This window comes from Calidris pugnax, unplaced genomic scaffold (genome assembly GCF_001431845.1).
Source record: "Calidris pugnax isolate Ruff unplaced genomic scaffold, ASM143184v1 scaffold38, whole genome shotgun sequence".
Taxonomy (NCBI): Eukaryota; Metazoa; Chordata; class Aves; order Charadriiformes; family Scolopacidae; genus Calidris; species Calidris pugnax.
In genome coordinates, this window is record NW_015090995.1 from 20721220 (window position 1) to 20739156 (window position 17937).

General features: G+C 38.2%; 1 protein-coding gene across 1 annotated transcript in view; it reads left to right on the forward strand.

Annotated features, from left to right (window-relative positions):
- Positions 1–17937, forward strand: part of LRCH2 (leucine-rich repeats and calponin homology (CH) domain containing 2) — a 60087-nt gene that overhangs the window by 26751 nt on the left and 15399 nt on the right. Inside the window, exons 4-14 of the mRNA XM_014954939.1 lie at positions 2087–2213; positions 4361–4466; positions 4568–4704; positions 4922–5055; positions 5501–5588; positions 6645–6756; positions 7068–7165; positions 7338–7405; positions 7631–7735; positions 10144–10221; positions 13602–13670. Of these exons, the coding sequence (XP_014810425.1) occupies positions 2087–2213; positions 4361–4466; positions 4568–4704; positions 4922–5055; positions 5501–5588; positions 6645–6756; positions 7068–7165; positions 7338–7405; positions 7631–7735; positions 10144–10221; positions 13602–13670 (1122 nt within the window). The remainder of the gene's footprint in view (positions 1–2086; positions 2214–4360; positions 4467–4567; positions 4705–4921; positions 5056–5500; positions 5589–6644; positions 6757–7067; positions 7166–7337; positions 7406–7630; positions 7736–10143; positions 10222–13601; positions 13671–17937) is intronic.

Here is a 17937-nt window from a genome sequence, read left to right on the forward strand (position 1 = left end):
ATTGCTGTTCTTAAACTTGAAAAAAAAATAAATTGTTGGATCTTCTCAGAATATCTGAAGATAATATGAACTCTGGAAGGAGAGGGGATCTAGAAGAACCCTCCCATTAAAGAGCCGAGACCCTGCTTTTTACAATAGTCCTTGTTTTTTTAATATTGACTACATCAAGTCCAAAACAATCTTGTCAGATAAGAGAGATTTAACATGTGAGATTTGGTTCCAGAATTTATTTTGAAAAACTTTTTGAATTGATTCTTGGAAGAAAAAAAAAAAAAAACAACACACACCAAAAACCCCAGACAAACCTTGGTCTCAAAATTTGTAAATGTCAGTGATAATTTGAGTAGTCTGTTCTGTGGCAATTCTAAAGAGGACGAATGATAATGAGAAACCTCAGTGTTTCCTGAAAGACATTTGACCTGACTTTCTTCACAGAGCAGCACCAGCCCATTTCTCTGTTGGTGGTAGTTGAGGTGCTGGTACAACTCTTTGCACGGAAGTAAAGCAGCCTGTAGTTCTAACTGGGTGCTGCATCTTCCTGCAGTGACTCGACTCTTCTCATCCTCATCCTCATGTGCTTTGTGTGCTGCTGGCTGGGGGCTGCATCCCAGCGTAAGAGCTGAAGAACAGCCTCAGCAGCCTCCAGTCCTGCCTTAGCAGCTTCAGTATTCTGTTACAGCAAAAAACCCACGTGATCTCAACTTCTAATTTTGGATTCCAACAGCTGAAGAAATGTATTGTGCAACTTTGACTAAAGCAGGCAGCTCTTCTTTTTTTTTTTTTTTTCAAAAAAAAAAAAGAACAAAAAACAAGGAAATTTAAGTGATGCAGAGACTGTTTCACTGCCGCATTTTTATAATGAATTAAAAAAAGTTTGCTTGCACGTCGTATTTTTGCTTCTCGTGCTCACAAACCAAAAAAGCCTCTCATATCTGCCTGAGATACAACGTAAGAAGAGACTTACTGCATAGCTAGATCCAAAAATTACCTGTATTGTTCACTTAGAACTAACAGAATAAATAAGTTACTTTTATAAAAGTACTGATAGACGTTTACTTTCATTTTTTGGTATCGAAATTGCAGTACTGCTTTGAGGCTAAAATATTCCAAGGACATAATTTATTTTTCTTGGTTTTGCAGCTCTGTAGACTGTAGTCATGGAGAAAAAGAATGTAAAAAAACTTTGGTTTAGATATGAAAACAGTGCTCTGATACATATCAATTAAACAGTAAAACTTCTGGGTTATTCTTAGTATAGTGTGAATATACATGTCAACACTTAAAAGGGGCTATTTGTGTTGATTTTCTTTTTTTTCAAAATAGAACTTCTGGCCCCTACATAGTTCTACTTAAAGCAACAGCAAAACTCCCGAATTTTTATTTTTTGATGTATATATATGAAAGGAGTTGCTTTCATGCCACACCTAAAAAAACTGATTTTCCAATGGCTTTTTTAAATGTACAAATATCTTACTAGAAAAAACCCTCTGTATTTCTATCAGTGGCAGTCTGCAGTTGGTAGTTTTTCCAATGTAGATTTAAATGAAATTGTGAGTAACAGTGTATTTCTTGTGTACAAAGCAGCCATACATGCATGCAGTTGGAAACTTGTATACACAGAAGAAATTTGTGCAGCAAAGTAATAAATAGATGTTTGGGGCTTTTTGTGCTGGCTCAGGAGTGATGTGAGAAGCAATGGCCTCGTGTAAACTCTGACTTGCCCAGAACATTAACTTTCTGTTGGCAGAGAGTCAGATCAGCTGGCCCTCCTGAAGTTATCAGGAAGCAGAATTAAAACAAACATCAAATGTATTATTTCTTTCATACATTTTAGTGTTCAATTCAGTTACACTTCATACTCATTTCATCGGGCGAGACAGGGACCTAAAATTCACCCAGGAGAGGCTTTACCTGGTAAGGAATTCACAATGGAGATTGTAGCTTAAATTTAGATGAAACTGTAATAGGTGGAGAATATCTTCTGGAATAGAAAAGTTGTACAATATGCATCTTGGACTCCCCGTCAGGCTTAAAAAGGGGATCATAATCTAGTCTTGCTTGTTCATTTTTCTTTCTTTCTTTCAAGTCGGAATCTTTTATCAACGTTGCCAAAATACCTGTTTGATCTTCCACTCAAAGTTCTGGTTGTCAGTAATAATAAGCTGGTCTCCATTCCAGAAGAGATTGGGAAGTTGAGAGATCTAATGGAGTTGGTAAGTACAGTTGTGGACCATTTTACTAAGTAAACTTGAACTATGAGCAGTTTATTTACAGTACAAGAATGTAAATTAATGCTTTTTTAAAATATAGAACTACAAAATGTAAATTCAGTTACTGCTTTTTCTTAGTGTCTGAACTCAAATTACAGGTGTGATATATAGTAGAGTTTCAAAAATGGGGTTAAACACAAATCAGTGTGTTGGGTTAACTAAATCTTACGGGGTTCATAAATAAAACTGCTCTTCAGATTATTTCATTTGAGTCTCTTACTAGTATGTTGTTAAAAATAGTGAATTTTTCTGTTTACCTTCCTTATGGTAGTCATAATTCTATTTTTTTTCTTTTAAATTATCAGGAATCTTCTTTCCAGCTGAAGAGTTAATCCCAATTTACTCTACTCTTACACAAGTCATCCTGTTCAGTTGTTGTCTTGTTCTGTCTTTTGTTCCCCCATTTCTGCTACTCCTTTATTTTGATTGGGGTGAATAGAATGATGTGTGATACTCACAGAACAACATGATGTTTATGGCACGCTAAAGTTGTGCACTTTGTCATCCATTGCTTTTTCTATATTTCTTCATATTTTGGGCTTTTCTGCTCATTGCTCCTTGTTAAGCTTATGTGTTTTGGTGAACGATGCACAATTATTCCCCAACCTGGCACTTAGACTAGGTCTGATTTTATTTCTTTTTTTTCAGTCTGTATGATTTCTTTGGGCCATGTGTTTTGGCGAACGATGCACAATTATTCACCAACCTGGCACTTGGACTAGATCTGATTTTATTTCTTTTTTTTTTTCAGTCTGTATGATTTCTTTGGGCATTGGAAGCAATCCTTACCCTGTTTCCAGAGTAGCTGTGTATGCCCTGGAGATTTCTGTTAACATGACCTATTTTCTGAGCTATAAATCAACGTTCTTTCTGAATTTACAAGTAATATGGGATATTCTGGATGTTTGTGAGGCTTTTCTAGTGTCCTGTATTTTTTGGTGAGAAATTCTTTATGCTCACTTCAATGTGATAGGATTTCAAGGTGGGATTGCTGCTGTTGATTACAGGAAGGGAATATTTTTCAGAATTGCAGTTGTGGTATATCTCATTTATGTTTCAAACTTCTCAGACCTCAAATGTGTTTGATGATATGGTTTAAGGACATGCTAGAGAGTTTTGTTCCAGTATCTGTGTTATACCTGTTTAGAATGTAAGTTATATATATATGTGTTAAAAAAAAAAGTTGACCACTAAGCCACGTGCTAGAAGATGCTTTTAGGAAGGGAATCCTGTCTTAAACTTGAAGTGGAGAGAGAAGAACTTGCAGTAGGTAGACACAGTCAATCCCAAACTGGGGGGGCCTGGAGACACCCCAGTGCCTGCAGAAGGAGAAGGGCAGTGTCTGAGGTGAAGCTCTGGCACCAGGTCAAGGGCAGGCTGGATTTGTCTGAATGTCCTCATCATTAACATCAGCTTCAGTTTGTCATCAGGTAGATGGATATCTGGATATCTGTCATCGGTATCTAGTCTAGGAAACTAGTGTCTGAAGGCTCACTTCATTTTATTGAATAAGAAACAAAAAAGGTTAGAAATGGTCTTGTATCAATGTGCTTGTTGGCTCAGTCAGGATGACATAAATAAGTGTTAAATCAGCGGCAGAAATACCTGTGATCTGTGCTCACTTGGTGCAGCTTTGTCACCCTCTAGTGCTTGTAGCCAAAAAGCTGGTGAGCCTGCTGGTTGCTCTTTGTAAATTTTTACTTGTGTGGATTGTTTCAAGTGTGTGTGTTTTTTTAAGGAAATTTTTTTAATAAAAAGAGCAGAATGCAAATCACTTGCCAGCAGCAGCACAAGAAGTTTGCGCCTGCGATGGGAACTACACCAGGAAGTCCCGATTCCTGGGCTACAATTTTAATATCAAACCTAGTCTTTCATCATATATTACTTTGACTTTTTCAGTTGAGTTTCTGAAAAGTGAAGTGCTAAATACTGAAGAAACAGTGAGATCCGTTTTGGTACTTTGTCCCTTTGTGGAAAAAACCCAGAAAGATAGGATTTTTTTAATAGTATTCTTTATAGTAGCTTTGATAGCAATTTTGCTTAATTTCATTTAAGATGTTCAGCTAATTTATTAATTATATCTTTCTCAGGATATTAGCTGCAATGAACTTCAGGTTCTTCCCCAGCAAATAGGAAAATTGCAGTCACTTAGAGAATTAAACATAAGAAGAAACAATCTCCATATGTTGCCAGATGGTAAGCTACTAGTCCTCATTTCTTTGATGCAGGTAAATAAGGTAAACTGTTAAGAAGGTAGCTGATTCTTTTTTTTTGTTTGTTTGTTTCCTCCAATGCAGAATTAGGAGACCTTCCCTTGGTAAAACTGGATTTTTCTTGTAATAAAATTACAGAAATTCCAATTTGTTACAGAAAGTTACGTCACTTACAAGTTATAGTTTTGGATAACAATCCAATGCAGATACCACCAGCACAGGTTAGTATTAAAGCATTCTAGTCCAGAAATTTGCATTAGGATCTTAAGAAAGAGGAAGCTGTTCTGAGTTACACCAATCAGGTTTTCTTTTTTTTGGTTTTCCAGTTGTATTTCTCCTAGGGGGAAGCTGTGGGTACAAACTGTATTTGTTGGGGTGCGTTTTCAAAAGACATGCTACGTAACTAAGATTTGTTGTTGTTCCTTTGTTTCCCAACAGATATGTTTAAAGGGTAAAGTACATATATTTAAATTCCTCAGCATTCAGGCGTGCCTCAGAATAGATAAAAAACCAGATTCTTTGGATCTTCCATCATTAGGTAAAAGAATCCCCTCCCAACCACTCACAGACAGGTGAGTAGTGGGATTTCTGTCTTATTTTACTTCAGCATTTGCTATGAAGTGATCTGTTTATCACAGATAATAGCTGTGACTTCAATACTTTAATTGTTCTTTATTTAGGAGTCTTAGTATTTATTTTCTAAGGTCATCTTACTGGAAGCTTAATTGGCTCATCTGAGTTGCTATGAAAATTTTTCATTGTGCCCACTAAAGATGTGGAAATTAGAACAAAGTTGTATTTTAAATTTATTTATTGAAAAATTCAGCTATATATTTCCCAAACAGATATGTCAAACAGTAGATGAGAAATTCCCATAAATGTCCTGTCTATAGAGTCAGTCTGTTGGCTGGGAAGTCTGCCTCCCTCATATATGTTAGGAGCAACTAATGTTAATATCAGTGAAACTACTGTTTCTTTAATTCCTGTGTGTTTTGTGTGTTATTTTTCTTAATGTAGCATGGAGGACTTTTATCCCAATAAAAATCATGGACCAGACTCTGGCATCGGAAGTGATAACGGGGATAAAAGGTTGTCCACAACAGAAGTGAGTATTTTTCACTGATGAATTTGTGCAAGTTCGGTATTTTTAGAATTTTCTTCCTCTGTATTTTGTATCATTTGAGAAATATATAACTAAGTTGCATTGAACACTCTTTAAATATCTGAACAATTGAGTTTACACCATTAGACTGCCAGTGTCAGACACAAGATACTTATGTGTTGCTTTGACTTTTCTGGTTAAGGTTGATTCCAGTCCAAACTCTGAATTCTGACCTAAGAAATTGTTTGGATCTTTTAATGTGTGAAGTGCATAATCATTTTGTACAGAAAGGACAAAATTTATTTGAAATATTTTCATCATGAAAGAAATTAATGTACTCAAGAAAACGAAAGTTTATTTGGACTAAACTGGAGTGTTGCATATGTTAGTAAGCCTTATTGTTGTTTAAATGTTAATAAACTACTGGATGATCTGCTAGGTTTAAAGTGGTAAACAAAAATCCTTACAAGTTATCTGTATTTGTAGAAATATAGGTTAAGGAGCTGTAATTGATAATAGTGGTGTCAAAGCTGAATAGTAGAGCAAAATATTTTTGAAACTAAGAGTTATTGCAAATGCAGAGTGAGTGTTCGTGGAAAAACTGTAAAACGAGGACTATTGTTAGTTGGGGTTTTTTAAAGAAAATTCCAAATGATGAGAAATAAATCTGTGAATTTTAAAAATTTTTCAGTGGTCTAACAAAGGTCGAAGTAGTTGGAAGCTTTAGATAAGAAAGTACTTAAGTACAGTTTTCTCAGCCCAGTGACCAGGGGGGTTGGACTGGAGCTCTTTGATTGAATAAAATGCTGTATTTCAGTGTTTTGTGCTGCATAGTTGTCTGTCGCTCCCTAAACTATAATATTCTTAACACACAGCTCCTCCAAAAAAAACCCAAACAGCAAAACCCAGCCACAAAACCCCCGGCTGACTCAAAGTTCTTTTCCCAGTCCTGGGAGCCATCCCCCACGACAGGGTCAGTTGTGCTGTAATTTGTGAGTTCTTAGCAGATCATATAATAATGTAATGAATATGTAAGTTGTGTATCAAATGTCTCTGCAGCCCTCTGATGATGATACCATCAGCCTCCACTCCCAGGTGTCCGAGTCAACAAGGGAACAGACACTAAGGAATGATAATCATGTAATGGGAAGTAAACTGGATCCTCAGAAAGGTAATATCTGTTGTGCATCTGCCCCTTTAGGTAACAGAAATACTTTCACTTAGGTATGCTAATATAAGAAAATTGCACAGAATGATATGATCACATGTTGGCATTGTATTTTCATCATTTCAGAAAACAATAGAGTAATCACAAATAGTCGAGGCCAGAAAGAGAAAAAATGATTTCCAGCTCAAGGAGACCTGATTTCATTGTTTTATATTTATCTGACATTTTTCATAAGTACTTACCTCTCAGGAATAATATATGGTTGAGACAACTGTCTAATACCATCTTTTCTCTTCTTCATCAAACCTCACTAGACCAGGAGGTGTACGACTACATTGATCCGAATGCAGAAGAAGCAGCTGTTCCTGAGCAAGGGGATGTCCAGCTGGGCCCGTTGCTCTCCTACATCAAGGTAGTGTAGCTTGATGAGAAAAACTCCTCAGCAGACTTGCCTTTTTTTAAATTTTTTTGTAATTCAAGCCTTAAGTTTATTTTTCATTCTGTGTAAGGAACGGGGAAAGCCCCTTTTTTTAAAAAAATCTTTTGTAATTCAAGTCTTAAGTTTCTTTTTCATTCTGTGTAAGGAACGGGGAAAGCATCCTGAGAAATCCCAGAAAATGGAACAGAATGAGGACTGGGGAGATGAAAAAAGGTGAATCTTCCTGACCTTTTGTTTTTTGGGAAGGTTTTAGTGAGGGGTGGTTTTGTTTTAAGCTTCTTGAGCATGGAGGAGAGAAATGTATTGAACACAGAGTGATTCTTCTTGCACAGAAAAAAAGCTGCTAGAAAGTGTTTCTTGGTTATTGTCTGATAATGGAGCTATTTATGTGTCTTGCTGTGCTGAAGTCAGGCAAGTCACTACTGTTTAATTTTTCAGAGCCCAGAAAGAACAGCTGCTGGCTGAGGATGATGATGAACTCAAAGAAGTGACTGACTTGAGAAAAATAGCAGCTCAGTTACTGCAGCAAGAACAAAAACACAGGTATTACAATAGTAGTTATGGTAACTTGTGTTGCAGTTAACTTGCTCTTTAACCTGCCTTACACCCAACAGCTCTTGACACCTTTTCATTTTGAGAACAGTTTTGTCCAGCTGTTGAACATTTAAAGGGACAGGTGCTTTCAAGACACCTCTCCTGTATTTCTTTTCATAAAATTGAAGCCCAGAGAAGTGTTGACTTACCTCCTGTGGACAGGAGAAGGTGAATGTGAAAGTCTCTTGACTTCCTCATTTGATGTATGTTAACTTTTTTGTTTTTTCAAAGCAGTATAGTTAAGCAGATGTGGCTAATGCTCATGGAAGTAGATTATTAGTAAGGTGTTGACTTGTTGACAAGTGTCAATGTGGTGACATGTTGATGACATGACAAAGTTGGTAACTTTGTCTTAGTTTCTATGAGTTATGGAACCTGCATACACTTTGTGATGGGTTGTTTTTATTCAACTCTTGTGGAGAGGAGGAGGTGAATGTGAAAGTCTCTTGATTTCCTGGTTTGATGTATGTTAATTTTTTATTTTTTCAAAGCAGTATAGTTAAGCAGGTGTGGCTGATGCTCATAGAAGTAGATTTTTTGTAACAGTTGAAATGACTTTGTCTTAATTTGTATGACTTAAGAACTTGCATACACTTTGTGATGGGTTGTTTTTATTCAAATGCAATGTAATTTAGGCAGAAATTTCTCCATTCACTCTGCTGCAAGATATAAATAAAAATAAGTAATTTGAACAGTCTGAGTTCATCTTGATGAACTGGTTGACTTTCTCCACGTTGGGCATTAGTCGCAGATGGAGTGAAGCACTTCACTTGTAGAGAAAAGCAGCATAAAAATAAGTAACTTGAACACTCTGATCTTGATCAGCTGCTTCGTGTTGGGCATCACAACAGAATGATTCTTGAGGAGGAGCTGCAGAAGCAGCAGCAGCAGGGTAAGGGGAGGTAAGAGACTGAGTTATCAGGTGTGTGCAGGGCAGAGCAGAGGGAAGACCTGGGTGTGGAGAGGCACCACCTTGGCTCTGTCCTGTCCCAGGCAGGCCAGTAGCCACTGAGGTACTTGGGTGAGAGTGAGCTCTTCCCTGAAAGGTAAAAGCTGTAGCTAATAGTAGTTCATTAACTAAAATAGTTCATTATAGTCGTTCATCATCCCACATTAATGGATTTAACTTCATACCAGCTTAAATACTATTTTTGTTTCTTTTGAGTGTCTTGTAATGATGAGATTCTGCACTGCTGGTTTTCTTTTAGGGTAGTTGAAACACATGTGAAACCCTTAGAGAAATTGATATCCTAATCCTGTGAATTGCAGAGCTTTAAAAGTTCAGCAGTGTTTTATATCAGTTAAATATAGTAGCAGTAGTATGTGTGTGTGGGAGAAAAGATAAAATAGGTTTTGCTTATGATTCCATGCAGTGTGTTTAAGAATTGGTTGTTCACATTGGGAAGGGAAAAGTAAGACTGAAATCTTGATGCTAATACATGCTTATTGCCAATAGTATTGCAAAAAAGACTAAGAATATTAATAACTTAATATGCAAAAATTTAACAGACAGAATAAGCATGGTTTTCATAGAATCATAGAATCATAGAGTTGCCCAGGCCGGAAGGGACCTCCAAAGGCCATCTAGTCCGACCCCCCCGCAGTCAGCAGGGACACCCCCAACTAGACCAGGTTGCCCAGGGCCTCATCGAGCCTCTCCTTGAATATCTCCAGGGAAGGGGCCTCAACCACCTCCCTGGGCAACCTGTTCCAGTGCTCCACCACCCTCACAGTGAAGAACCCCCTTCTAATCTCCAATCTAAATCTGTTTTCTTCTATTAGGGTTTTATATGATGGTTATTTATGTTGCATGTGGGTCTTGTTTGATTAGTTTCAATATTTCCTGGCTATCTAATCACTTGAAATACCAAGCCACTCCTCTTCTCAAGTACTACAACTTCAATTTTACTTCTCATGTGTTGCTGTATCTTAATGCAGCAATCTTGCTAATGGCTCTGCTTTGCTCTTGTATTGTCCAGAGATATGCAGTCTCCTTAGTTCTATGTCTTAGTTCAGCATTGATACTTTAAAGCTTGCTTATGTGTCTTTAAATGCCATAGTGTTATAGATTCACACTTTCTTGCCATAAAAAGCAATAAGAATAATATTTACAAGTTTAGTGAAGGTATTTCTGTGTTTATTTGTGGAACTTGTTCAATCTGAGTAAACATAATCCTCAGAAGTAGAAAATAATTTTGTACTAATATTTGTTTGTTCCGTGTGGTGTGTTTTTTAAATATTATGCAGCCTCTTTTCTGTTTGCTTGCTTTGCTAATGACTTCCCTGTCCTCTCCCGCCAACCTGTCCTGCTTCCTCCTCCCGTCTTTGGCTTTGCTGTACATGAAATGTGAACACAGACGAAGGCCATTAAGCTATAGAACTTCATTCAGTGAAAAACTCTTCCAGAGGACAAGGGCGGCAGGACGTGCATCAAGGTATCAAGTGTTTGTAGAGCTTCAGATTTCCAAAGTTAAAATGCGGACAAAAGAAACAGTTTTGGCCATTTTTTGAACAAAACGGAATAAAGGGACGGGCTAAGTTAGCCTAAGATGTTTTGTAATCAAAAATAGGTCGCAGTGCATTTATTGTTCTTGAAGATGAAATACTATTTAAGTAAAATATTTAATTAGACAACTCTCCAAAGAACATTTAAATCTGAACCTAGAAGTATAATTTTCTGTACCTTTGGCATGCTTTCTCTCCAGTTTTTTTGTTTTCATAATATAAAGTATCTCAAGTAGAGAACCTCAGGCAAAAGTGGGGTATTTTGTTTATTTATTTAAGATATCTTGGCTTTAAAGTGACAATTTTCAGATTAGTGTGACCAGTCACAACTTGCTTTGCATTTGACAGCCACGAGGGAAGCATTTGCAGATAGACACAGGTAACACGGAGGCTGGACTGGGCTGTGCAGACTTGGCTTAGATGTGTCAGTGAGGAATGGAGTGATCTCAGACTGAAACTCTGTAGCTGACTCTGGATACTCCTGCTCAGTTTCAAAAGAAAGCAGGATAGCTTAAATTAAATAATAATAATAGTCCTGGAGATTCTTGGAATGCGTGGATGCATCAGTTACGTGTGGGTTCCTATCTGGCTGAAGGGACTCCCTAAAGCCATCCCAGTCCTTCAGAGCACAGCTGATGGGCACAGAGCAGAGCCACGTGTGAAGACAGAGTTTAAAATCCATTTATATTTTTTTTTGTCTCACTGTAAAACATTTCTAGTGTCTTTATACACCTATAGATCCTAGGTGGTGCTTGCTTGTTTAAACTTGGAGATAGATAGCCTTAAAATAGCATTACCATCATCTTCTTCGTTTGTGTCCCTTAATCATGACATTACATTTGCTCAGAATATGAGAGTATAAGCGACTGAGGTTCCACTTTTTAAATTCTCAAACTTGAGAAGATACTTTCCAATATCATAATTGGGCTTGCTATCACCATTCTCTCCCCTCTAGTCAGCAGTTTGGAGGACATGTTATGCTTGCATGATATAAAACTAGAAAAATGAGTCACAATGTTGTCTTTTAATACATCTAAATATGTGTCATTGTGTATGTGCTTTGGGTAACTTCCATTTCAAAGTTTGTATGAGTTTTAGAACCCTTTCAAAGCAGTAGTTTTGTTCTAGTTTTAATGATGCCTCTGTAATATCAGAATTTGTATGGTTAGGAGGAGCCCTAAGAAGGAAATTAATTGCAGTACTAACACAAAGTAAAGTCTTATTTAGTGATTCAGTATGAGCATCAGTAAGAAATTGGCCTGATAATGGATCTAATTAAAAAAAAAAAAGTTTTGGATTTAATGAATTGTGGTATGAATGGAAACAGTTGCTGGAATCTTTGCACCACTAACACCACACTTAAGAACATGACTCCTGAGTGTGAGCTACTGCTGGACTTTTATTTTGCACACTCAGTTTTGCATTATAATTCCTGGAAGACAGTTCTTAACACGACTACAGTGATTTCCACACACCCCCCCTTCCAGCTGAAGAAATTGTTTTGCCACGAGTTCCTTAGTGCAAAGTTCAGTAAGTTCAGATTAATTTAAGTTCCTCATTTTACAGGAAGTTCCGATTTCTCTGACTGCACTAGTAACTGCCAACCTGACAGATACTGAACTTGCTGTTACTTCCCCATCAATATTGTTCAGTTTTTAAACAGGAAGTTTCAAAAATGATTGTTTGGTTTTGTTTTACAAAGTATAAAAATATAAAAATATACTCTTGTTTATAATACGCTTAGTTTATAATTAAATGCAAACACTAATTACATACATGCTTCATAGAAATAGTGTACCTGAAAAGGGGGTGTGTATATGTTTAAATTAGCTCAGGTTTTCCTTAAATTTCATAAAAGTATAAAAAAGAAATGGCCTGTGCTACATTTAATCATTGAATTTACACTGGAGTCAGGTTTGGTGCAAGTGTTGCATCAAACTGTTCAGGTGACTCAAATGTCTATTTCAATTCTTAAAGCTCATTCTGTTGTAATGGTCAGATCTTGCTACAAAGTCTCTGAATTTCTCCTTGCTTGCAGTTGAAGACAAAGGGCTAATTTAAATGGGAATTCTTTGTAGAAATTTATTACTTTAAGATGGCACATTTATATTATGGTTTGATAACCTGTGCTCGGAATATGATTTTTTTTGTAACACTTCAGGCTGTAGTATAGTTTAATTCTGGAACGTGTCCTCAAAATTAAGTTTCTGAAGGCAAAATGTAGGGAGCAGATGGTGCAGGCTGAGGGTGCTGCAGCCTGTGTTGGTTTATGGGCTTAACTTCTCATAATCCCATTAAACTGAGGTTCACACAGTGAGAGGTTTAAACCACAAATGCGATTACTGAGCTCAAAGTTATCACCATAATCAGAGAAGTCTGATTGAAAATCATCAATCATTTAAAGGTAATGAGTGTCCTGCCCTATGTAATGAGAATGAAATCTAAACAGGTGCCTACTGTGTTACTTTTTTCCATTGAATAGTTGGTGTTCTTCTAATTCTTTCTGATTCTTAATACATCCTTGTTCTCTGTATAATTCAGCGTAGTATACTTTGATCACAGTTCTGCACATGAAGTCAGTGTCTAAGTGCTACCTCCACGAATTAAGAATTACTTGTTCTATACTGTTCAACATGATGCATACTTGAAATTTTTAATTTTAAGTGTTCCTGATTGTTTTATTTTTAACACTTTAACCATCCGTAGTAGCTCATATCTTCTCCCTGTGTGTGCACACGTTCTGATGAAAACGTTCCAGATCATGGAACGTTCTTCATCATGTTCCAGATAAAAAGATGTTTCTGAATCTCTGTGTAAGTTTAGGGGCTTTTGACTGTTTACCATTTATCCACTTTCCATCTCCTCTTTTTCCCTGCATGTCCTGCCCTGTCCCGCTGACCCGCTCCCTGTGCTCAGCGCGGGCATCGCTGCCTCTGCTCCTCTCCTGCTTTCAGTCAGCAGCGAGGGCAGGAACTGTACACAAGTGTGAGCTCAGCTGAAATAGCATCTATTTAGGGAGAAAAGTAAGAGGACTCTTCATTTTGGGCTTGAGATACCATCAGGTTTTACTTAAAGTTGAGAACCTGAAATATTTCAAGAGCTGGAAACAATATCATTGATGTAAATGGAAGCAGGATTGGGCTTGGATTTCATACATGTACACACATATTCTAATTTTATGGAAAATGTCACCTTAACGTTCAACACTTTTCATTTACAGGAAGTGTTACACAGTGAAAGTAACATGTATTCTAAGAACAAGTTTTAGCTACAAAGCTGTTGAATAAATATGTGGTTTTTTTCTTTCTAGGCTTCTTAATCATTCCGTTTCAGTAAGCACAAGGAACAGGCCAAAGCAGCCAATGGAATCTGAAAAATGGTATTGATATACTTTAATATAGCACAGCTTTCAATATTTTGTTAATTTTTATATTGTGTTGCTACTGCCATCTTGTGTCATAATGTTTTTAGCTCAGGATGAAGTAGAAGCTACACAGATGAACTGTGCTTGAGCTTCTTTCTTTCAGATAACAAAAACAGTAAAATCTGCTCTTTTGAGCCTTTAGGAAAGTTGATGTCATCCAAAAAGTATTTGATTTGTGGCAGCAATTCCGGTGCCTAAAGATAGGCCTTCAGTGCTTCCAGCTGAAGAAATTGTTTTGCCACGAGTTCCTTAGTGCAAAGTTCAGTAAGTTCAGATTAATTTAAGTTCCTCATTTTACAGGAAGTTCCGATTTCTCTGACTGCACTAGTAACTGCCAACCTGACAGATACTGAACTTGCTGTTACTTCCCCATCAATATTGTTCAGTTTTTAAACAGGAAGTTTCAAAAATGATTGTTTGGTTTTGTTTTACAAAGTATAAAAATATAAAAATATACTCTTGTTTATAATACGCTTAGTTTATAATTAAATGCAAACACTAATTACATACATGCTTCATAGAAATAGTGTACCTGAAAAGGGGGTGTGTATATGTTTAAATTAGCTCAGGTTTTCCTTAAATTTCATAAAAGTATAAAAAAGAAATGGCCTGTGCTACATTTAATCATTGAATTTACACTGGAGTCAGGTTTGGTGCAAGTGTTGCATCAAACTGTTCAGGTGACTCAAATGTCTATTTCAATTCTTAAAGCTCATTCTGTTGTAATGGTCAGATCTTGCTACAAAGTCTCTGAATTTCTCCTTGCTTGCAGTTGAAGACAAAGGGCTAATTTAAATGGGAATTCTTTGTAGAAATTTATTACTTTAAGATGGCACATTTATATTATGGTTTGATAACCTGTGCTCGGAATATGATTTTTTTGTAACACTTCAGGCTGTAGTATAGTTTAATTCTGGAACGTGTCCTCAAAATTAAGTTTCTGAAGGCAAAATGTAGGGAGCAGATGGTGCAGGCTGAGGGTGCTGCAGCCTGTGTTGGTTTATGGGCTTAACTTCTCATAATCCCATTAAACTGAGGTTCACACAGTGAGAGGTTTAAACCACAAATGCGATTACTGAGCTCAAAGTTATCACGATAATCAGAGAAGTCTGATTGAAAATCATCAGTCATTTAAAGGTAATGAGTGTCCTGCCCTATGTAATGAGAATGAAATCTAAACAGGTGCCTACTGTGTTACTTTTTTCCATTGAATAGTTGGTGTTCTTCTAATTCTTTCTGATTCTTAATACATCCTTGTTCTCTGTATAATTCAGCGTAGTATACTTTGATCACAGTTCTGCACGTGAAGTCAGTGTCTAAGTGCTACCTCCACGAATTAAGAATTACTTGTTCTATACTGTTCAACATGATGCATACTTGAAATTTTTAATTTTAAGTGTTCCTGATTGTTTTATTTTTAACACTTTAACCATCCGTAGTAGCTCATATCTTCTTCCTGTGTGTGCACACATTCTGATGAAAACGTTCCAGATCATGAATGTTTTTCATCATGTTCCAGATGAAAAAATGTTTCTGAATCTCTGTGTAAGTTTAGGAGCTTTTGACTGTTTACCATTTATCCACTTTCCATCTCCTCTTTTTCCCTGCATGTCCTTTGCCCTTGAGTGTCCTGCCCTGTCCCGCTGACCCGCTCCCTTCCTGTGTGTGCACACATTCTGATGAAAACGTTCCAGATCATGAATGTTTTTCATCATGTTCCAGATGAAAAAATGTTTCTGAATCTCTGTGTAAGTTTAGGAGCTTTTGACTGTTTACCATTTATCCACTTTCCATCTCCTCTTTTTCCCTGCATGTCCTTTGCCCTTGAGTGTCCTGCCCTGTCCCGCTGACCCGCTCCCTGTGCTCAGCGCGGGCATCGCTGCCTCTGCTCCTCTCCTGCTTTCAGTCAGCAGCGAGGGCAGGAACTGTACACAAGTGTGAGCTCAGCTGAAATAGCATCTATTTAGGGAGAAAAGTAAGAGGACTCTTCATTTTGGGCTTGAGATACCATCAGGTTTTACTTAAAGTTGAGAACCTGAAATATTTCAAGAGCTGGAAACAATATCATTGATGTAAATGGAAGCAGGATTGGGCTTGGATTTCATACATGTACACACATATTCTAATTTTATGGAAAATGTCACCTTAACGTTCAACACTTTTCATTTACAGGAAGTGTTACACAGTGAAAGTAACATGTATTCTAAGAACAAGTTTTAGCTACAAAGCTGTTGAATAAATATGTGGTTTTTTTCTTTCTAGGCTTCTTAATCATTCCGTTTCAGTAAGCACAAGGAACAGGCCAAAGCAGCCAATGGAATCTGAAAAATGGTATTGATATACTTTAATATAGCACAGCTTTCAATATTTTGTTAATTTTTATATTGTGTTGCTACTGCCATCTTGTGTCATAATGTTTTTAGCTCAGGATGAAGTAGAAGCTACACAGATGAACTGTGCTTGAGCTTCTTTCTTTCAGATAACAAAAACAGTAAAATCTGCTCTTTTGAGCCTTTAGGAAAGTTGATGTCATCCAAAAAGTAACTTGTGGGTCTGATTTGTGGCAGCAATTCCGGTGCCTAAAGATAGGCCTTCAGTGGTGTTTGAAACATCCAGTTCCAGTGCAGAAGGTGGTGTCTCCCTGAGGTGACAGTCCTGTGTGACACCAGAAGGCACTGGGCTGTGCTGGGGTGTCCCCGTTTCCCTCCCCACAGCCCCCTGCTGCTCAGAAGAGCTGCTGGAAGAGAGTTGCCTGGGGAGGTTGTGTCAGTGAGGAACCCGTTCTCTGCAGGAGCTCTGAGTGAAAACCCACCCCAAGTCAACACCAAACAACATTACCCAGAGCCTTGGTCTCTAGGAAACTGGGAAATCACAGCTTCTCATTTCTGCCTACATGGGTGAGAGAGAACTTCTCAAGTTTTCAGTCGTCCCTCCCTTAAGGAATCCTAGATCAATTTTTTTAATCAGTTTGGTCAAGAAATAATCTATTTTAACTTTTAAGGTACAGGGGGAGAGCGTACTGACAGCCTCCTGATGAGAGCTCCATTCAAACGATGGCTTTTGTTCTTTTTGCCAGCCTCAAAGTTTTCTAAAATCTTTACCTTGATAAGGACCTGTACCTGCTTGTGTCCAGTTTGGCTGTGGATTTTAGAGAGAAAGGCCACAGCTGCTGGTGGTGTTGCTGGAGAGTAGCAGGTCAGGTACACGTCAGGAAAAAGTGTTTACTCCAACAGAGAAGGGACACAGTAGATATTTCAGTGTGATACATCCTGTTTTGACTGTCTTCTCTCACTGGGATCTGTGGTTTTTAAGGAGATGGTTACACATGTGCCTGTGGTTTGCCAGCAGTGTGCCCAGGTGGCCAAGACTGGTTACGCAAGTGCCTGTGGTTCACCAGCAGTGTGCCCAGGTGGCCAAGAAAGCCAACAGCATCCTGGCCTGTGTCAGGAACAGCGTGGGGAGTAGGGCCCGAGAGGTGATTGTCCCCCTGTACTCGGCACTGGTGAGGCCTCACCTCAAGTACTGTGTCCAGTTTTGGGCCCCCTCCCATAAAAAAGACATTGAGGTGCTGGAGCGGGTCCAGAGAAGGGCGACAAAGATGGTGAGGGGTCTGGAGAATAAGTCTTATGAGGAGAGGCTGAGGGAGCTGGGGTTATTCAGCCTGGAGAAGAGGAGGCTGAGGGGAGCCCTTATTGCTCTCTACAACTCCCTGAAAGGAGGGTGTAGAGAGATGGGGGTCGGTCTCTTCTCTCAAGTCCCAGGCGACAGGACAAGAGGAAATGGCCTCAAGTTACGCCAGGGGAGGTTCAGGCTGGATATTAGGAAAAATTTTTTCACGGAAAGGGTTCTCAGCCCTTGGAATGGGCTGCCCAGGGAGGTGGTTGAGGCCCCATCCCTGGAGGTGTTCAAAAGCCGGGTTGATGTAGTGCTGGGAGGTCTGGTTTAGTGATGATGCTCCTTGTTTGTTGTGTGGGTGTCTATTTTTGTCAGTGAGGTTGACGGTTGGACAAGATGATCTTTAAGGTCCCTTCCAACCTAGAAGATTCTGTGACCCATCCTGCAGCCCTGGGATCCGTAGCTGCTTCCCGTGCAGGGTCTGTTCTCTGGGAGGCTCTCAGGGCAGGGTGCAGCTGTATTAGGGGAGCCAGGAAAGGCTAAATCTACCTTTCCCTCTTTTATTGATGAAACAGAAGCAGTTATGAGACTTAGAAACAAAACAACC